Genomic DNA, 23,104 nt, shown 5'->3' on the forward strand with positions numbered 1-23,104 from the left:
TTGAGTGTGAATGAACAAGTGAAATTTAGTGATTTACAACAACAATCAACATATTTACAACCCAAATTCAACGATTAATGAGAAACATTAATACACTTGTATTTGAAGTTGTGAATTCTCTTATTAGTTTTGTAATGTTTATGTTTCTTATAAATCACTGAATTTAGGTTGTAAATAGCTAAATTTCACTTGTTCATTTACACTCAAATTCTTACATTTTGGGTTGTGAATTTTCTTGTGTTTCTTGTGGATAGCCAAATTTATGTTGTAAATTCATAAACTTTTGTTGTAAAATGTCGAATTTTACTTGCTCATTTACATTTAAACACTTGCATTTAGAGTTGTGAATTCCATTATGTTATTTGTAAATGGCCAAATTTGTAAATTACTGAATTTCACTTGTAAATTATCAAATTTCACTTGTTCACTTACACATAAATACTTGCATCTAGGGTTGTGAATTCCATTATATTATTTGTAAATTGTCAAATTTTTGTTGTAAATTGTCGAATTTCACTTGCTCATTTACACTTAAACACTTGTATTTGGGGTTGTGAATTCTATTATATTATTTGTAAATTGTTAAATTTTTGTTGTAAATTACTGAATTTCACTTGTAAATTATCGAATTTCACTTGGACATTTGCATTTGCTTTGTTATATATATTTTTATTTGCATGACATAATTAAATGATTTGCTTGGCTTGGTGGTCACATCATTTTTGGTATGCCAAGGGTTATGGGTTCAAACCTTCCCTTGGCCACCTTATTTAAAAAAAAAAAAAAATCCGGCCACTGGAGCTACAATAGTGGCTACCGAAGCTCCAACCTCTGGTGACAGCCACCTCAGCACCAATGGCCAGAACTTTGACGACCATTAATATTTGTTTTTAAAAAAAAATAAAAAAAATAAAGGTTATTATTGTAATCTTACTCCTAATATTAATTTCAGTTTGATCTTTTGTTCCTGTAACGATATTTCAGAACTTTTTAGGAACTTTTTGAAATTAATTCCCATCATTTTTAATCGAAATTTTCCCTTGATTGAAAGACACTGGTTGATCGGTCAAAAAATCAGGAGAACCAACTCTTACCACTATCAATATTATATCAGTCAACTAATGCTAGGGTCAATGGATTTAGTTTTTGACAAAACATATAACTAACCTCTGATTAGCTTAAGCCGATTTTTAAGCTTCTTGAGCCTTCAGATACGTTTTCTTTGATAAAAATCATTTTCAAAAATCACTTATAGTTTATGATAAAAGCTCTTACTACCTATTACAAGAGGCAAACTAAAACTTCTAAGCTAAGCCTAAGGGTCCTGTAGCTGTAGGCATTGGCTTCAACTTGCAACTTCAATTCTTCGATGAGTTTTCGCCATCTATTCATACTTATCTTGCAACATAACTCTCAATACATGTTTTTTGTTATAAAAACATAAAAACGAATTCAAAAAAAAAATGTTACCCTGCAAACGAGACTGGCCAGACCACCAGATAATCCCCAAAAAAAAACAAAAAGTGTGGCAGTGCTCATTGACATCAAAATTTTAGCCATTGGTGTTAAAAACAGCATACATTACAATTACAGTGCTCTTTACACAGAAGTTCATCTGGAATTAACCACCTATTTGATGGCAGTCACACTAAGGTCAGTGGTACAAAATTCTCTCAAAGATAGCATTAGGTTTTCAAGTGCTTCAAGTGCCGGAAGTGGCAAGCTACTATTGGAAACTAGGGTATTTACCTGATCCATTAACCTAACTAGTGTATCCTTCTGAAAGCGCGGGACATTTTCTTTCAATAGATTAAACCAAGACAGCTTAGAAAAAGCCTGCAAGTCTTTGGAGAGATCATTGGTGATACATCCAAGAGCTTCAACATAGTCCTCCTTTTCAAGCTTCATACAGAATCTTTCCTTTATCAGAGTAGCTGGAATAATACGATCTGTTTGGATCAAGTGCTTCCACGTCGTTTCAATAGGCCCCTCCTGCCAAATATTCAAAGTTCTCGAGTTAATGGAACGTTTAACGGGTTTCCACCAATTTACAGCTTCTAACTACTGAGAGAAACGAAAAATAAACGGTAAAAGTGACATGGCGCACATGATAATAAGCATTTTTATTTAATTACTTGATTACAATTTAACATTAAATATTTCTCGTTAATCAATATAACTTGGTCAAAAATTGTGACAAAAAATATTTTAAAATATGCCACACAGGACCTATTCCGGAGAAAGAACCCATCACCACAAAAGAACACAAACACATTCTGAAACACAGTATTGTTCTTCCTTGTTGGCTTACCAAGTAGGCTTGCTGAATAGACCTTATCTATTTTCAATTAACTATCAGGCATATACCCTCAACTACCCACACGACATATCGTACGTATTCACTTCTCCAAGAATCATAAGTGAACCACTCACTTGCGCGCGCGCACAGCAGTTAAAAGGAAAATTACCTTTCCAGCTCTTGATGCCTCCAGTATCATTCGAAGATGACGTTTTGGATTGAAGTGGTAGCCATAGTATAGCATCTTTTGGTAGACATAGTTAAAATAATTCCATCTCTTCTCTACAATGCATGCATCTAACATGGTGTTGAATGTGTAAATATCTGGTATCACCACAACTTTGTAATCAGAATTTCTCTTCACATGATTTGTGTTTTCTGAGATCTTCTCAAACAATTCTTTTGCTTCCTCAAACATCCCATGTTCCAGGTAAGCTTTAAGCATCATGTTACAAGTAACAAGGTTTGGGGAGCAGATATCCTTCATTTTTTCAAAAATGTATGCCCCACCTTGGATGTTTCCAGATTCCAGACATGCTTGAATTAAGCCCGTGTATGTCACTACAAGTGGCTTGTTTGCAACCTTGCACATCTTCTCTATCTGTCATAGGATGAGCAACACTTTCTGTGATCAAGTCTTCTAGTGCATATATATTATTGCTTACAAAAGCTCATTAAATTCCATAATTGAATTACCATTCTGAAAAGTGGTTGAGAAGCGAAAGAAGTCGGTTTGTAAAAGTCGAAGAATATCTATCAATATTGCATCACTCATAATTGAGGGTAACTGGGCGATCTAACAAGAACTAAGATATTCTGAGCCCCCCTAGCCCCCAACCCCGGGTGAGAGATTTTGGCCCTCATCTACAATTATAATAAGAAGTTCTAAAACTTAAACATTTTGAACCAGACCATTCTCCATTAGCCAAAAAGTCCTGACTTCTCTCCTATTATACCCTGCCAGGACTGCTTTCGCTGATCAGACATACAAAAGGAAAATTAGGATAATACAAGAAAAGACAAAGTCACCTTTTGTTGGTCAGAGCATTGACTTAGAAAATTCTACTGTTTTGAATAAAGACATAGGAGACTAGGCTTGCTGTTAGCAGGGGCTATGGGGTAACGTTGGGGGCTGTGCTAGTCACTTTTTGGGTCTTTAAATCCTCCTTCTGGTTGAGAGAGAAAAGGGGAGAAGAATTTGCATTGTGGCTTGGCCCTTGGGGGAGGAGAGTGCCAACCTCTCGAAAGTTAGCAAACTTGTTGCGTGTCTATGTTCTAGAGTTGCCGTCTGGTTGGGAGAGTTGTGTCTGAGCGTGAGGTACCTGTTGTATCTTTTGTTCATGGTCATATACTGTGTTGTAATCGTTTTCTTTATGCAATAAGAGTACATTCTCATTTCAGTGTAGTTTATTTCTGGTTTTTAGTCTTGTTGTAAGCTTCTTTAGAAAAGGGTTCTACACAAAACGCCCCCCCCCCCCAAAACCCCACCAAAAAACCCCAAACCATAAGTTTTTCCTCAGATTTCAACACTTCGAAGTCTTTTTAAGCACAGGTGGTGCAAGTATTTGTATGTACCATGTCCCTTAAATGTGCCTCAATATTTTCAGAGAAATGCATGATCTTCAAGGAAACAGAATAAGCCTTTAGCCTTTAGCCCCTCCCAACTTCCAGAACACACCCCCCCCCCCAAAAAAAAAAAAGCGACTTTGAGATATTAGATTCTATGAAAACTACCTGCATCAGTGCCTCACTACATCTTCCAGCTGCACAAAGACATCGAGAAAGGTCATAATACAGAGAAGCAGAACCTACGATGCCACGTCTTTCCATATCTTGCACAGCCAATACGGCCTCATCAGTTTTGCCCTCTTTCCATAGTGTATTCACAAGAACTGGATGTAGCATCATGGTCAAGATCAAAATCATCTCAAAATTACATAATTTCATATTCATGTGTGAAGTTACTATCAGATTATGATGCGAATAGCCATAGTGATAGGAGTTAATTTAGGATCTGATTTTATTGTATCGCTAATTTCTTGGGCTCCTAATCATTACCCTCCTGTGTATATATTCTGTACTCCTCAGACTCAGAAATAAAAGAATTCCATTCCACATTACCTCAGACTTAATAATATGGAAAATACATGACTGTACCTCTGTATGTCAATGAATTGGGAATAGAAAACTTCTGAACTTTCATGAAAAAATCATGAACTAGGTTGTACTTGCCACAAGTAAACATCACCTGCTCAAGCATACACAAATTAAAGAGTAAAAATTTATTATCAATGACAGCCAAGCTGACATTTGCACAAGCAATTGCATTGGTAGCTAGTAAAAATACAGCATTAGCTACAGGTTTCTTTAAATTTTAATTTTCTAACAATACAACGAGTCTGTTTTCACCAAAAATTTTAACAGTTGGGAAATGTGAGGTAAACCTAGGAAAAGACTGGGGCCAGTGGCAAAGTGGTACTGTCAGACCAGACATGACGACCACAGTGGGACCCATGATGCTAGCCCATTAAAAGTAGCTCTCATGTATATCATATCTTTTGTCCTTTACTGTCTTTTCATGTTTGGAAGGTTCTAACTTCAGCTTTCGTGAGGAATTGATGGGTCATGCACACTCGAACAACATTTCTTGGCTGCTATGGGTGTCAAGTGTTTCGTTCCACATGATGTCATTAGTTCTGCTATGATAAGTTTTGTTTTATGCGTATTACTTATTCTAGTTATAATTGTCAGCTAGTTTTGGCTAGAGTAGGATAAGTAAACTTGATTTAGTTATATTTCTAGTAACTATAGGATAAGGGAGGTCAAAACTCTCCTGGTCTACGTTTTTAATTTATGGATGTCACACTTTTTTCCTTCAATAAAGGAACACGTTAGAAAAAAGGGTCTCTAAGTTTCCATGGTTTGCAAGGGAACAGAAATTCTCATATGTCAAAGCCCAGCATTGCAGACTCTTCATCAGCATCTCTTCATCAAACACAGACAAAAAGCTTCAACTATATTTCATCCGTCTCCATGGCTGCCAAAAATCTTCCTGTGATAATCACAGGCACAGATTAAAAGGGCATAAGTAAAATAACTACTTGCTATGTTTTCAAAGTGCTATAATTTTCACCCAAGGCTGTCGAAAAGAAGATTATCTCAGGGGAGACAACATCCAACCCAAAATGCCAGATTCTCAATGCAAGATATCACTTGCAGAAAACATGCAATCATGCCATTGTATGTGAATTCCATGACAATAGAGATCAAGGAGACAGCTGTGCTATGAAAACTAGCCGAGGAGATATTGGAAGGTGTTAAGGAATCCTATTCATCTCTTCATATCAAGGGAACCATTCATGATGTAAGACAAGAGAATTTGAGCGTGATATATTATTGTAATTAGGGAGAGAGTTGGTTAGAGTTAGTTAATGGATCCCTAGGCTTATAAATAAGAGGGATTCGGTAGATTGCAATCAGTTTATCAGAATAGGGTGAATGAGATACTCCCTCTCAATTCTATCGTCTCCCTCTTTCTCTATCTTCAACTTTTTCTATATTTCCCTCTTTCTCTCCCCTTTCCCTATCTTTCTCTTGTCCAGATTATCCTTCTATAAAAGTGGTACCAGAGCCACTTAATACCTGGCACCCAGAAGGACGATGCATCCATGGTTGAAACCCAGTTGCAAGAAAACTCAAGCAATAGAGCAATGACTTCAGAATATTGAATGATGATTAGAGAAAATGGATTCCATTGATACATTAACTAAGGGGGTTCTTGGAACATCCATACGACTGCAAAAATTGATGCGCGACAGAGAAGCAGCCTTGCTCACCCAAATAGTTGTCGTGATCAGGAAGAACAGAGGTGGGGCAATGATGTACCTGCTAGGGACAAGTACACGGGACATGTTTACAAGACACCCATAGGTGACTTGCTCCATCTTCGACAATGATGTTCTTTGGCAGAACTCATTGATGAATTTGACTCTCCTATAAACTTCACTTGCCCAGAGAGTCTTCTGCAGATGCCTATATTACAGCCTTACAAGTAGACTACAGAAGACCAGTCCGTCTCTTCAAACTTCAAACTCTGTGTGAAGCTCAAAGTTTGGCAAGATTACACGGGATATCTTTGTAGAGGCAAGGTGGGGAGGTTACTTGGCTTCAAGGACAAATGCCTTTACACTGTCTCTTCAGAATATGCCAATGCCTTGCCAGAATGCCCTTGTGAGTGGTGGGAACCAACAGAGAAAGAAAATCACCTCTGCAGAGACCAAAACGACCTCTTTTGACCCCAAGAATCCTTCCAAAACGATGAAGAGGATGGCCACAGAAGAGGAAGCTTACCACCAAGGCTTAAAATCAAAAACAAAAGGCGGACGAGTTGTTCAAGAAGTTTCCACACGGCTGTGTGCTTGACGTAGAATCTCTCTAATGTTGCATTGGGTTTCATTGTGGTTTTAAAAGCACTAAAAGAAATACTTTTACGTAAGTCAAAACAAAACTTCTTTCACATACTTATCATATACACCATAAAATCACTTCTAAAAAACTAACGCAAACACCCTTAAAGCCAATTATCCTCCAGCTTAAGTGGGTAATGCATGGTTTCATGGGCGGATGCCATCTATTGTCCATGGTCAATACATGGGTCCACTGGTCAATTAACAAGATCTTAATCAGCCACCAACTCCCCACTCTATGTGTGAATCTGACGTGGTTCAAGGAGAGTCTAGTTAAGATGCTTATAGGGTCATGTCTACTAAAATGTTCAGTGTACTTGACTCTTGAAGATAACGTCCAGTGGGCAATAACTTGGGCCATGCAGAAAAAGTAGAAAGAAGGAAAAGTACTGCACATGGTAGGACCCTCAACACTAGTTCTTAAAGTAAGGAAGAAGAAAGAAAGGAACAAAGCAATGGCAGCAGGGGCTCAAGTCAAGGATATGGAGCAATTCTATAGACCCGACTCTGGAAAGAATCAGAGAATCATTCCTTTGCTATTCAAGAGAAATTTTTCCCCAGAATTCAAGAGCCTATATTCTTGTTTAGTTCCCGATTCTTGACTTTACTTGACCCTTGAGTGCAAGGGTCTGTCTTGGGAGGCCGTATTGACATATGATAATGATTAGGAAGAGAGCTGGTTAGAGTTAGTCAAAGCAATTAGTTAATGGATCCCTAGGCTTATAAATAAGAGGCGGTGCGTAGATGGTAATCAGGTTATGAGAATCGATTGAATGGAATAAAATCTCCCTACTAGTTCTACTCTCTCCCTCTCTGCCCCATCTTCCTCTCTTCCCTCCTACCCCTCTATTTCTCTCCTCTTTCCCTATTTTGCTCTTATCCAGATTATCCTTCTATAACAGAGTGTTACCTAAGACTAAATAATCTAGGGAAGTTGTGTCAGAAGCTGGACTTGTATGAAGTTCATTAGTGGATGTCAAATGTTGATGTAACCTACCATCAAAAGTTAGTAAAGAAGAAAAGAATTTACCATCTAGTTAAGAAGGAAAGAATTTACCATCTTCTGGGACTTCAATTTTTTGAAGAGTAGAGGGAGAAAATTATGTTTGCACGACTCTTGCTTCAAGAGGTGTTCCATGAAATCAAATGGAAAGAAGGCAGGAAGCAGCTGACTTGTGATGGACAAAATGCTCAGCCGTGAATAATTCTTCTGCTATAGTTGCTAGAAATAGTATTGCTGCAGAGCTCGACCAAAAAGGATGGAATGTGCAGTGTTATCACTGCAATAAGAAGAGTCATATCAAGGAGCAACAAGACGAGTCATATCAAGGACATATGCTAGAAGCTTCATGGAATCCGGCTAATTCAAAGTCACGACTCACAACAACAAAGGGAAACACATTGCTTATGGTAGCTAGCAAGGAGAAACCTCTTGTGCCTAATTCATTTACTGAGATACAATAACATTTGATCCCTTGTAACAGAAAGACAACTCATCAAGGCCAAATTTCAGAAAAAGTCATTAGCACAGGTGTTAGGGCCCATACATGTATTCCTTTCATGACTCAACTTAAAAAAGCCATATCTGGATGCTCGGCTCAGGTGCCACAAACCACAAGGCTGATATAGTATTTCTTGGTATTCCTAACCTTGATACATTTGTTTGAAGGTCTGATTTCTTTTTTCCAGTAAGGATTGCTAATGGAACATCAACTGATTTTAATGGCTTAGGTGGTAAGAATTTCAAAATTTCATCTTAAAGGATATTCTTGATGTAGCAAATCACAATGCAATCTGTTGAAGAAACAAAGCAATAAACTGGCAATAAAAAGCACTAGTAATCTCTTCCCGTTTAAATACAAAAGCAAAAGACTTTCACATTGAAAGCCCTATTTGACTTTACAATTCAAATCCTTAACAGAAATTCAACAACAAGAAGCTTTATCCCATTAGGTGGGGTCTACTACATGGACTATTCGATGCCACTGTGCTCTATTAACAACTAAATCTTTAGACAGGTGGTTACAACAACAACAATAACAACAGAGCCTTATCCTACTAGGTGAGGTCGGCTATATGGATCGCACGACGCCATTGAGCCCTATCCAAAACCAAATCTTTGGATAGATTGTTAATTGAAAGATCTCTCTCAATGACTTCATTAAATGTTGTCTTCGGTCTTCCCTTACTCTTTTTAGAGGACTCCATATTATTTGTTCAACTCTTTTTACCAGCATGTCCCAAGGCCTTCTTTGCACCTGACCAAACCATCTCAATCGGTTTTCTACCATTTTCTCATCAATAACAGCCACTCCAACTTTTCCTCTTATATGTTCATTACGGGTCTTATCTTTTTTCGTATGACCACACATCCATCTCAACATTCTCATATCAGCAACTGCCACGTTATGTTCATATTGTCCTTTTAAAGCCCAACACTCACTGCCATATAGCATTGCCAGTCTTGTAGCAGTGCTATAAAACTTTCCTTTGACCTTATTTGGTACTTTCCAATCAGAAATAACTCCTGTCGCTTTTCTCCATTTAAACCGCCTAGCTTGAATTCTATGATTAACATCTCTATCAATTTTCCCATTTTTTTGTATAATTGATCCCAAATATTTAAACTTTTCCACTTGTTGAATGACCTGGTCTCCCAATCTGACCTCCAACCCTGCACTAACTTGTCTTTGATCAAAACTGCAATGCATATATTCCGTCTTGCTTCTACTCAAATGGAAACCCTTTGATTCTAAGGTTCTTCTCCATGTCTCAAGTTTAGCGATAATCTCTTCTTTTGACTCAACCAATAGAACTATATCATTAGCAAAAAGCATGCATTTCGGGATTTCTTCTATGATATGCTCAGTTAGAACATCGAGGACTAGGTTAAACAGATAAGGGCTTAGTGATGATGTTTGATGTAGGCCAATCCTTATAGGAAAGTTCTTTATCTCACCGCCTGGTGTTCTAACACTAGTTATGACCCCCTCATACATATCTTGTATGATTTTAATATAAGCGACACGCACTCCTTTCTTCTCCAAGGCTCTCCAGAACACTTCTCTAGGCACACGGTCGTAAGCTTTTTCCAAATCACTAAAAATCATATGCAAGTCTCTTTTATGGCTTCGATACTTTTCCATTAAACCCCTTAGTAAATAAATCGCTTCTGTTGTCGATCTTCCTGGCATAAACCCAAATTGGTTTTCAGAAATACAAGTCTCCAATCCCAACCTATGTTCCATGACCTTCTCCCATAATTTCATGGTATGGCTTATGAGTTTAATCCCTCTATAACTAGCACAGTTATGAATATCCCTTTTATTTTTGTAAGTAGGTACTAAAGTACTTTTCCTCCAATCATCAGGTATTTTCTTAGAGTGTAAAATCTCATTGAATAACTTAGTAAGCCACAACACCTCACCTTCACCCAAATATTTCCAAACTTCAATAGGAATACCATCAGATCCAACTGCTTTATTATTTTCTATTTTCTTGAGAGCTTCATTAACTTCACCAACTCGAATTCTTCAATAAAAAGCAAAATTATGTTCTTCTTCTCCAATTGTCAAATCTTCAAGCTCATAGGTCTATCCTTCGCTCCCATCATTAAATAGCTTATAAAAGTAAGCTTCCCATCGATCCTTAATATCACCATCAGTGACCAAAACTCTACCTTCTTCGTTCTTTATACATCTTACTTGGTTCAAATCTCTTGTTTTTCTTTCTTTATTCCTCATGATCTTGTAGATCTTGCGTTCCCCAGCCTTAGTCTCTAGATCCTTATAGAACTCCTCAAACGCTTTAGCACAAGCTTCTCCCACTGCTCTCCTGGTCGTTTTTTTAGTTACACAGTACCTTTCCTAATTTTCAGTATTATTACACAAATATAACGCTTTAAAACACTCTTGTTTATGCCTAATTTTCTCTTACACATTCTCGTTCCACCACCACGTCTCTTTATCTCTCCAACCTCGACCTTTCGATTCACCCAAGATTGCTTTAGCAACCTTCTGGACCTCTTTAGTCATTTCTATCTACATAAGATCAGCATTTCATTGTAGCTCCCAAACCCCTTCATTTAAAAGCGTCCTTTTGAAAATCTCTCGCTTCTCTCCCTTTAACTGCCACCATTTGACCTTTGGAGTTAACACTTGTTGACGCTTTTGTTTTATACATTTAATATGCATATCAAGGACCAGTACTCTATGTTGTGCTGTCACGCCATCTCCAGGAATTACTTTACAATTTGTGCAGAGTTTTCTATCAAGATTTCTTACCAGAAAGAAATCGATTTGCGACCTATGGGTTCCACTCTTGTAAATGATTAAATGCTCATCCCGCTTCTTAAAACAAGTGTTAACAATCTTGAGATTGTACACGAGGGAGAAATCAATAACAGCTTGTCCTTCATTATTACGCACTCCAAAACCAATACCATCATGAGTCCTAGCATATTGTCTCGCATCTTTACCAACATCTCCATTAAGGTCACTGCCAATAAAAATCCTTTCCATGGTTGGTATACTTTGAATCAAACCCTCCATATCCATCCAAAATTTCTCCTTAAGATGGTTTTCCGCTCCTACTTGAGGTGCATAAGCACTAATCACATTGATAGTATCCTTCCCCACAATTATTCTTAAAGAAATGATTCCGTTTTCTATCCTTTTGACTTCCACCACATTCTGTTTCCATTCATTGTCAATGATAATACCAACTCCATTCCTTGTGTCTACCTTTCCCGTATATCATAGTTTAAATCCATTAGTAAATTCAAAGGCCTTCTCTCCAACGTATTTAGTTTCTTGTAGACACAAAATATTAATCTTCCTTTTGCCCATTACTTCCACCACTTCCCTTGATTTACCATACGGTGTCCCAACGTTCCAAGTGCCAAACCTGATCTTGCTTTCATGAACTTACTTCTTTAGCCGCCTCCGTCCATAAGAGTGCGATAGCCTTTGCTCATTTAACACTACATTCGAGAGACAATCCAACGGCTCTTGCTCATTTCTCACTGTACTCAAGCCATACAGCACGTCACTTCCGGGCAACAACCTAGTAGTAACACAATTTCTTCGTTGATCTATGTCATAAAGATTCGACAGAGTTTTACGTTGGCTATCGAGGGCCTAACACAACCCTCCTCTATTATCCAGGCTTGGGACCAGCTATGCAACATAGGTGAAGTTTTAGACAGGTTGTTACCTTAAATGAAATTCATTTTCAAATAAAGAATATTATGAGTAAATTCATGAATCTACCTTGAATTTTGCTCAAATTGTTCAAACCTTTGCTCTATTTTCAAAACATACACAAATCACCTTGGCACATAGGGTTACTCAACATGGCCAAGGCATTACATGTTACCTTAGTCTAGATCAATTGTCCTCCTTGTAGAGTTGTCATCCCAACAGCTACATTCTATGACACTTCACTCAGTGTACTCATCGATCAAAATACTCAACAAGTCAAAACCCTCTATTTGCTACCATTTTGTGGAATCAATAACTACCAAATTTGATACTATTTGATGTGCATCCAATTGGAGTGACAAGCCGGCTACTGCAGTTAGAAAACCAACCCATTTAAATACTCCATAAAGCATTCTTTATTACTCAATGTAAGATTTTGGCATCCTACTTCATTACCCCACACTATAATCTAATCTTTAATCTCATGACCAGAATACCCTATTTGATTTTTTTTTCCCCAGTTTGATATAATACGAACTAAAAATTACACATATGGAGTGTATTTTAGGCAAAAAATTTAATTTGGATTCAAGTGTAGACTAACTTTTTATTTCAGGGAAAGTTTGTGTGATTTAGACTCTTTGGTACAGAATGGAATGGAGATTAAAATATTGAAAAACATAACTTTTCAGAGGGAAAATGACTCCCATACCCTTCCCCATAAAACTATTTGAAACAGATAGAAATCGTTGAATAATGTCAAAATCCAATATTTAGTACGTAAATATTTACATTTATTAGAGATTTGATTGGATTTTATTTGTATTTCTTGCATCTCTCTGTATCCCCTATTTTTAGGCCCAGATTGATTAGCCTCTATTTTATATATCTTGTTCAGAATCAATGAAATACAGAAGAATATTTTCTTGCACCTCTCTGTATCCCTATTTGATACATCTTGTCCAGAATCAATGAAATACAGAAGAATATTTTCAACTCTATACAAATAATTATATGGATATAATGGACATTGCACAATCTTGTCCCATTCATTTTGCTTTACCGTTTGTGTACCAAACAATGCCTTACTCGAATATTAATGCAAAAGAAATATCACCAGTGCATTTGTGATCTATTTTGAACAATTCAAGAGTTTTTAAATGATGCTTCCGACTATTCCCTTGGATCAGACTTTGTTTTTTACTGGAATAGTTTTACCCCGTTTTGTCATTTCCCCCCTGCTGCATCTTTTGCTAATCTTAGAGAATACTTCATCGACCCTTCTTGGATTCTCTCCCTAAAGAATCTACTTTATTTATCACAAAACTGGGAATTAAAAATTCCAAATTTCACTTTACAAATCAATTACTAAGACATGGGACGAGTGTGCAATAATATGAAACATAAAGAAGCTAGAGGCTACAATCACCTCCATGACAAGGCCATAAGTTGTCGCAGAAGGTTGTTGACGTTGCTTCTTTAACTGCTGTAAAACCCAGAATGCCCCTTCCCACTGTTTCTGCTGAACACAAGCATTGAGGACCTGCATGCTCAATTGGTATATGGAAATACTAAATCAACTCCAAATTAATTTTAAAAAAATCTAATTTATACCACAGAGCATTACTTACCAAAGGATGTGAATTAAACACTAAATCATAGAAACAAAATAACTACTAGCATAAATAAATCCACTTCAACTATTGTAATCAGGACACAATCAAACATCACACAAAAGAAAGGGCATGCAAATATGATGTGCGGAAATGCAAGCATGATGCCTTTTGTCAGGAACATCCATTTAAGGAAGTCATCCATTTTTCAAAATGCAACATAGAGTACAAACGAAGCCAAAATATCTAAGCAAGGTAGATGCTACCTCATGTAAGATAAAGTCAGAAACTGTTTCAGTTCAGCATTTTATTTGAGCACCTCCTGAATTAACCCAAAAGTAGTACACTACAAAGAAAACCTTTGAAACGGTGCATGAAAAATGGTTCTACTTATCCTGCATACCGATCCTATTTTCAACTATTACAATACCCACAACAAAATTTTTAAATATATTATTCACCAAAAGTTCCCATTTAATAACTTCATTGAACCTTTTTTTGTCTTTCTCTACCTCTCTTTACTATACTCAAAATTGTTTGTCTAACCCTCCCCATTGGTGCCACAAATGACCTTTTTTGTACATGTCTCAACCACAAATAACTTTCTGCCATTTTCTCCTCAACAGATGCCACACTAATTCTTCTTCATACACGTTCATTCCAAATCTTACATTTTCTTTTATAACTAGACATGCATCTCAATATCCTCATTTTTGCTAGCCCAACTTTATGTCGTTGGTATCTCTTTAAAGCCCAAAATTCACCACTACATAACATTGTCGGTTTAATAGTAGTTCAATAGAACCCCTCTTTAAGCTTAATAGGTACTTTCTTATCACAAATAACCCCGCTAGCCTTTTTCCATTTAAACCACCCACTTGTATTAAATGTATAATATCCCCATCAATTTCACCATCATTTTATATAATTGATACCATATACCTGAACTTTGTCACATGTGGTATGATGTGATCTTCCATTTTTGCCTCCAAATCATTTCCAACGTTTTCGTAACCAGACCAGACAATGAAACAGACAAAGTACCGGTCCAAGGTTCAAAGGTTCGACTACGGTTGCAATATGATTGCATTGGTCAAAATTAAACTAATATAATTTGAGATTGTAAATTTAAAAATTTGAAGAAAAAAATTAGATAACTTATCTATAATAGTCTATTGGGCCAAGTCTACACTAGAGGATAGGCCAAAGACGCGTCTGTTATGAGGCAGGGTAATGATTATGCCTGGGCTCAAAGAGGATCTAGGAGGGGGCAGGAAGTGGTCCCAAAGGTGGTCACTATGCCGGTGCATCTGTATTTTGTTTGTTCATGGGTGTATGAGTGTGTCTACATGGAGCGAGTGGGTGTTTACAAACTGTAGTGGCAAGGCAAGCAAGGATTTTAGTGTTGCCAGGAGATACCTGACCTCTTGAAAGTCAAAGGAGTTCTGTCATTTGCTTTGCTTGCTCTATTTTTATGCTTTTATCTACTAATATATAAATTCTATAAGAAGCCAAATTGTGTGTCTTGGCTTGTGAATAATGTTTTTTGGACTGTATGAGATGTTTGATTTAGCTTATTTTAAATGATTTTGCAGTGTCTGAGAGAAATATATGAGAGGAATTTTATGTCGTAAAGTGCAAAAGTGACTTTTGGAGGGGTTGCCAAACTTAGCTATGTGTTTAGTGATTGAGACATCTAAATTTGACTTATTTGAAGTTAAATGGCACAACATTTGCCTATCTCAAATATTTCATTCCATTCAACACATGGGTCATACATTCTAGTTTCTCACAATTTCTCTAGTTTTCAAGAGTGATTAGCTGCTGTAATAGTGGGGATTGTTTGTGATATATTGATCTTCCTTTTCTATGTCCTATTGAAGAGGTGTGAATCTTCATATACAATCAAATATATCCAACTTTCCATCAAAGCTTCAGCTTATAATCTCAAGAATTTAAAAAGTTGGACCAAAGTCCATTCAATCCAATCTAAGAAATCCTTCAAAGAATTGAAAGAAGTAAAACTGTCATCTCTTGCACAAATTATTCACTAACTATAACTTACGGCATTATAAACTATGACATCAGGTTCCAGCCTAGGGTCCCAGTTACCAAGTGCTCCTACTTTGAACTTCTTCTTAGGTGGCAACCGCATGATATCAATCACATCAAAGAGTTCCTTCATGTGCCCTGCTTGTCCAAGAGTGACAGCAATACTATGGTAAGCCACCAAATCAGGATATGTGGACATTTGTTGCTGGAAGAAAAGAAAAGTGCGTTAGGAAAGTAATGCAAACTCCATATTCCAACCTCAATATCAAGAAACGAATATTTCCCAACAAAAGAGCATGATGCATTACCAGCATGGCATGAAATACATTTAGCGCCTCTATGGGTCTCCTTGCCTTTCCAAGTGCATCAAGAGCAGCAGTGTATATGTGGCTGGTGTTGAAGATCCACTCATTAAAGGATACTCAAAGCACACAAAGCCAAGGGCTAGCCAAAAATAAAACTTCACGACCTTCAAGTTCCGTTTCCATATATAAAGAAAACAAATTTTGCAGAGAAATCAAAGCCACATGCATGAAGGATGAAAACATGCACCTTAGTAACGAGAAGAAAAGAAAAAAGGGAGCACATAAAAACAAAGTGCAATGCCATAAAGGTTCCAATTTAGCCTGAAAGTATGACTGGCCATTTCAAACGAGCCAACCGTAACAAAGGTTTTCATTTGCCAGTAATATAAATTAAAATAAGGTTTTCACAAAATCTGAGTTATATGCCCCAGATAATACATCACACAACGTTAACTATAATGTCAAGCACAAGACCTATCGATTTAGAGAAGGATATAAGTACCCTAGCTTATGGGATTTGAAACGTTCACGCCTTTGAAGCCATTCAATGATCTGTATCACCCGCTGCCAGTTTCCTAGTTTTCCCAATCTTTGGATAACCCTCACAATAGAATAATCATTAAATTTTATCTTTGCACTTCTCATCATCTTAGAAAAGATCCATTCAGGAATATTTATATCAGCACCATTCAACCTGTTTGAGAAAATGATCAACGGGGCAGAAAAAGACACAACTTAGTATGATTTAAATAACTAAAAAACACTAGAATCAAATATTTATCAAGTATGAAAGGGCATAAAATGAAAGGAAAAGATGACTACATCACATGAAAACAAAATTTATCCTCAAGGTATCAGTTACAGTGATGGAAGCAAGCGAATGCCCACTCCAGAAGTGTAAGTAGGAAACAATAAATTTAGAATCACAGAAGTTCATCTTTAGGAGACCAGCTTTACTTCTAATTTAATCTTTACGCCAAGAATACTTCAGTGGCAATTGAGACATCCTATTCATGATCGTCAATGCTATTTGCATCATATTTTTATCCCTTTTTCCTTCTTTTCTGCAGCACATGGCTTATACATGTTCCTCATGCACACTGCTTCGATTTCTTAGTTCATGAATGAAAATAATAATGCAATAAAAATCAATAATAAATTAAACTTCTGAGTAAATATTTTCTATTTTTATATATTCCATAAGCAAAGAAGAAGGAAATGACTCCATACAAATTTGCCAGCCTCATGATTCTATCCTCCATTTCCTTGTGTGAAACTTGTGGCTTGTTGACAACACCATTGAACTCTTCAAAAGTCTTAAATGCTACTCTTTCCACCTCCAAGTTGTCATAATCACGACTTTTCTTTCCATTCAAGTTGAGATTTTTCGGTCCATTTTCTTTCCCCACGTTCTCATTTTTTGTGTAGCTTTTCTCGCGTCCATTGTGCAGAACATTGCTGCTAACAACAGTTTTGTTTATGACTGGCATTTTCCCTTTTGGGTTGCAGCATATTTGACTGGTTGTAACGTCCGTTCCTCCTGCTGTCTTTAACGTATGTAATTTATGGCCGACTTCCCCCTCTATGGTGTTCCCACAGTTACTATTCCAATTGAGTGAACCTTTGCTATGGCCTGTCTTTCTTCGTTCCCTTTTAATCAAATTACTGTCAGAATCTGGTTTTGATTTATTTATTCCGTATTCCAACCACCTGTTTTCCATTACCTCTGCCTCCTTTTTCTGCTTCACAGTAATATCAAGCTTGCTTTTGTTCCCGTCATACTCAAGGTCAAATCGTTTAAACCTTCGTCCTCTGAGCTCAATATGACCTACGGAGGAGCTTTCTTTGCCCATGACTGTTTCAACTACTTGTAATGGCCCATTTTTTTCAGCAATTCCTAACTCATTCTTTTTGTTCATGCGCCCTACAAGCTTTCCAAATTTTGCACCTTTTTCAACTCCATCCAACCTTGGTTTCCTCGACATAACCTTTTCCCTCTTCTGTTTTTCAGCACCAGTAGCATGCTCCTTTACCCTAACATTTCTGGAGGAAGTTCTGGCAGACTCCATTTCCTTCAAATAATCATCGAATGATGGCTTAAACTCAAATTCACTTGAAAGTAGACCATCATTAATCAACCCAGAGTTCAAGCCACTCTTCAGCGAAGCACAAACTGGTCCATAATTGAGCTTTTGAGCATGAAAAACATGACCTTTCCCTGCATTTCTCGCGTTTAAAGATGTACCGAGAAAGGGTCTCCCAGATATCGTAAGCCCGGAAGAAAACGAATTTCCATAACAGTGCAAAGCAAAAGCTGAATTTCTACCAATTTCAAAACTAACAACTGCCATTTCTACATCAAACGGAAGGATAGCCAAACTCGGTGTTTCTAAGATTTGGAAAACAAGGAGCAGTGGAGACGAGGACCTCACGAGGCATAAGAAGAAGGGCCCGAGCGTGGCAGGCCGATACGACGAGGATCCATCGGGAAACAAGATGAACCCTGCACAGATATTGTTACCAATAGGTCCAAATAAGGAGTTGTCCACCCGTAAATTTGCACGAAGCCTCAATGCCTGCCATGTAGCACAGTGCCATGAAGTTTGAGGCCTGTGTTAAAATTTTGTCTGTCTTAAAAGTGTTAATCCTTAACCATACACTGGTCAAAAAAAAAAAATCCTTAACCATACAAAGGTATTAAAATCTAATGAAATGTTATTGATAACATTAAAAATACTGATGTAGATTCACTAAATGACATTTAACTGAATCTTATATGGATAATAGAATACAACGTTAATGAGGAAAAAAAAACTAAAAAGCTGCATTTTGAGGATATGTTCTTTTTTTCCTTTTTGTTATCTACACAAAATCCAGTTAGATATTATTACTATCACTGTAACATTGTTTATGACACTATTAGATTTTAAATACCATTAAACTAAAGTTTTAACGCGAACTAAATTCCAAAAACTAAAATCATAGATTTAAAATTTAAGAAACTAAAATTAAAATAGGCTCAAATTTTAAGGATTAAAAATTATATTAAACCTTAAAGTTTTTATGTCATTGGGGGCTTATTTTATTGAAAAAATGCAAATAAATACCTTAAAAGTCAGGAAAAGTTGGGGAAAACACCAAAATGCTCTTATACTTCTCATATCCTCTTCGGCTCTTCCTCCACAACATAACTTTTCTCTCACTCTCTGAATCCCATCCCGTACACAGAACACTAAGGAAAAAAGAGAGAGAGAAAGACCTCAGTTTGTTGTCGATGGTTAGGCTTTTATTGTTTGTGGGTTTTTAAAATAAATACATAACAAAAGGCCGTTTCACATCCTGGTAGTACTATACTATTCTCTAATTTCTCCCTCTAAAAACTCGTCTGAAGCATAAACGAGATCACCTTCTACCTGGCTCGTAGTCAAAACCATCACGTCCTGCTTGTCATCTTCGAGGGCTGGACCTTTTTTCTCTTTTCAATCCTCCATTTATACATTCTTCTTTCTTTTACTTTTATAATCCTTTCCCAAGATAGTAAGATGCAAAGGCTGGCTAATGATTCCTTCGTTAATTACCATTGCTACTATCATATGTGTGAAAGTATATTTGTGAAATTCGGAAGAGGATACTCTCAGCGTCCTCTTCCCTCAGCGTCCCTGAGCGGCGCAATCACAGCCATTAAAATTCATCCAACGCAGATCATATTGTGCCGTGATGTTATTAAAAATTAGAAATAAATCTGAACTGTAGTGTAAATTTTTTTACTAGATTTCAACTGGGATTATTTTTAGCATGGAATATTCAGTTTTTTTTCACCTGGCTCATTTTAGCCAGAGAATCTATGAGATGCTCAGAGTTCAAACTTATCCAGATAACCATAAAGAATGAAAAAACTTAACAATCAAATATTTATATATAATTTTTTTGGACTTATCCATCTTAGACTGGAAAATTTATCTAAGATCAATCTAATACAGATCAAGGTAGGCAAAACCATAGAGACTGGCAAAACTATATCAAGTATTTTTACTTAATGGCAGAACTTTGCCTCTCTTTGTGGTCTTATCTGACTCAATTTATATTAATTTGGACTCTTAATAAACTTTACAGTTAAAACAAGTAGATCTAAGAAATTAGGTGTTGCACTCAGATTTTTTTAAAAAAAGAATAGTTCTTGTTTTTTTTTTATAAAAAAAGGCAATTTTATACCATTAATTAGATTTATTTTTAATTTTTAATAGCATGATGATATGGCATATTGTGAGCTCTTAGATCAATCTGATGGTAGATATTGGGACGCTGAGAGACGCTGAGAGAATCCAGACCCGCTCGTTGCGTGCGTGCGTACGCAATGGCCAGCATGGAAAAGTGGGAACCCATCAAGCACCCTAGGCTTCCAGCTATATATATGTTTCTTAATTTAGTGCTCAAATAATCTTCCACTGTGTACTATATGCAATAATAGGAAAGGGAACCCCGGTAACTAATTAGCATATGATTGGATTGATATTGGGTAAAACTAACTTCTAGCCCAACTGATTTTTATAACTGAAATTAGAATAAAAATCAGTTAGGGTATGTTTAGATATGTGCTTTTAAAAAGTCAGTTGAAAAAGTTAAAAATTGTTTGGATGATTAATAGAAAAGTTAGTTTAGTTGTAAAATGATTGCAAAGGATATAGACTTTATTGAATAGTAATATTTGAAATTTTATGTGTTTAATGTGATAATAGTTTTAAAAAAAATACATAAAATTATTATGATAAAATATAAATAGTTTATTTTTGAAATTATAAAATAAAAATATTTCTTGCTGAAAAAAATTTAAAAACACATTGTAGATAATTAATTAAATATATATAATAGACAAACTTGAATATAAATTAAAATTCATTTGGTCTGAATAAAAGCTTATTATGCTAACAAAAGAGATAAGGCAGAGGGGAAAATATGAGGGTAACTCTGGGATACTCATTTTTAATGATCACCGTTTGAAACTGTAGTTTGAAAAGTCAGATTTTCCTCCATTGAGTCCAATTGAAGTTGAAAGCCAGAAGTTAGTTGGAAAAGTTAACTCAGTCAAACAACGTTTTTTGTCCAACTCAGTTTCACCATTTCTAAGACACTTTTACTGTTGGAAATGATAATCCAAACATACACTTAATGATTAAAATTTGTATATCCTATAAATCTTGTAACGGTTTTGTGATTGGTCCACGTGACAGTTTTAGGTAGTGGTTTGTTTTTTTTATCTAATTGAGATGTGGATGGTTATTAAATGGAGATGAAATAGCCGATTAGATGTCTTGGTATGGATATATAAAAGGTTTGGTGGCACATGCACGGATATATACTATTGGAACTTAAAGGTCTTTTTAGGGGAAAAAAACCACCTTGGAAAATGAGATTTTAAATCAGTTATCGAATAATTCAAGGAACTACTACCTCCGATCTTAATTATAAGATATCATTTATAGTGTATAAACGAGGTCTTATAATTAGGACCAGAGGTAGTATATAATTACTTGCACTCTTTTCAATATTTTTAAAAATGAAGAGCCCATGAGTTACTTTGTAAAGTGATGAAAATGAAATGACTCTAAATCACTTTGTGGAATAATTTAGATTTAGATAACTACTTATTTATTTAACTAAGATTTTAGGTGGAGTAACGATAGCAATTTTAGTGTTTGATTTTATTAGATTAGATTTTCTCCCGAAGTTCAGGGGTCACAATTTATGTTTTATTGTTGGCATTTAATTTTTTGGGTAGTGAGAGTAGGCGTTTATGCTTCTTATTTGTTCCTCAGTCCATTGCGTGTGGGGCTGCCATCTTTTAAGTGGCCTAACACGTGCACGTAATTTCATCCTTGGTGCATGCATCTGCTTTGGTTGTTCTATCTCCATTTATTGTTGGCTTTTCCGTTTTTCAAGAGTGGGACTTCATCAATGCTTATCTTGGCATTCCTGCTTCCATCCTTTATTACGATTTTGGATTCTATAAAGGTAGGAGTGGGCAGTCTTCGCTTCATGTGTTAACAACTCTTCCTCGCTATATCTGCTCCTGTGAGTGCGAAGAATAATCAGGCATGATTTCTCTTGATCACATTTTTCCTATTTCTGGTCCCATGTCTAAGGAATTTAGTTTCACATTCTTGACAATTCTTGTGTGCGTCATATTTCCTCTTTTATTCTATTCGCCTTCAACGTGTTGCTGCTACAATGGATAGGGAGAGAATTTTGAGATTTTGATGCAAAGTAAATGCAAAGAGAAAAGTTATTGATGACGTCTGGAAGATAGGACAGAAGAGTTCAGGAACTTGTGATCCTTGAGGATTGCACAGGAGCTTCGACTTTGCTTCGTGTAACTTCGCAAGCACTTGTGACTTTGTTTCATTATATTCTCTGTATAGTTTTATTTTGGTTGTGACGTTACTGTGATTTAGTGGATTTTTAGTACTCAAGTAGTTTTTAATGCATGCCTTCATCTAATACTAGATTAAGCTCAAGACCCAGTTTCTATACTCTATCTACTTTTATGTTCTTGGAAAGATATATGGAGGCATGCAATAATTGATGACTGATCATATCACCAACGTAACAAGGCAACCAAAAAAAAAAAAAGGTAAGCATTCTCATTGTTGCTAATATCATGAGTTATTTATATTCGATGAAAATTGGGTCACATTTTCCATTGTGGAATTCTAATATAGTGTTCCGCGAGCCTGCAACGTCTCCCTTGCAATTTATTTTACATTGAATTCTTAACAACCTCTTTATTTCAAATTAAAAATTCAAATCTCATCAATATTTTCATTTAATATTGTCTCTTTATTTGCATATTAACAATATCTTTATTTGGATTTTGGGTAAAAGTACAAATTTAGCCTTGATCTTACATTCTTATGCACCCGACACTCAATCTTTTTGGTGGTATAATTTTACTCATAATCTTATTTTTGGGTGCCACAAAAAAATTGCACTAGAAAAATCATGGGTCAAATCCCACCCTTAAAAATAATGGAGGGTACTAGGTGTACTGAGAAATAAGATTAGGGATAAATTTACATATTTATCCATTGATTTCCAACATAAAATAAATGCACATAAAATATTGTTAAGATTGTTGAAATTTTTGATATTGTTAACATTGAAATAATCCTTC

At 36.1% G+C, this 23,104-nt stretch overlaps 1 protein-coding gene across 2 annotated transcripts; it reads right to left on the reverse strand.

Moving 5' to 3' along the window:
• Positions 1–1,538: 1,538 nt before the first annotated feature.
• On the reverse strand, positions 1,539–18,522 carry LOC114712087 (pentatricopeptide repeat-containing protein At1g30610, chloroplastic). 2 transcript variants are annotated; one of them, XM_028896555.1, is made up of 9 exons: positions 17,167–18,522; positions 16,439–16,630; positions 15,940–16,021; positions 15,645–15,836; positions 13,396–13,509; positions 4,457–4,547; positions 4,034–4,191; positions 2,469–2,900; positions 1,539–1,992 (listed from the first exon to the last, which is right to left on the reverse strand). In XM_028896555.1, exons 1-9 carry the CDS (start codon positions 18,285–18,287, stop codon positions 1,630–1,632), a joined length of 2,745 nt encoding a protein of 914 aa, XP_028752388.1. In that variant the 5' UTR covers positions 18,288–18,522; the 3' UTR covers positions 1,539–1,629. The 2 variants fall into 2 exon arrangements, with proteins under 2 accessions (XP_028752388.1, XP_028752389.1); XM_028896556.1 differs by lacking the exon at positions 2,469–2,900.
• Positions 18,523–23,104: the final 4,582 nt, after the last annotated feature.

Source organism: Neltuma alba, unplaced genomic scaffold, assembly GCF_004799145.2.
Source record: "Neltuma alba isolate B1F8T4 unplaced genomic scaffold, ASM479914v2 tig00011335_pilon, whole genome shotgun sequence".
Taxonomy (NCBI): Eukaryota; Viridiplantae; Streptophyta; class Magnoliopsida; order Fabales; family Fabaceae; genus Neltuma; species Neltuma alba.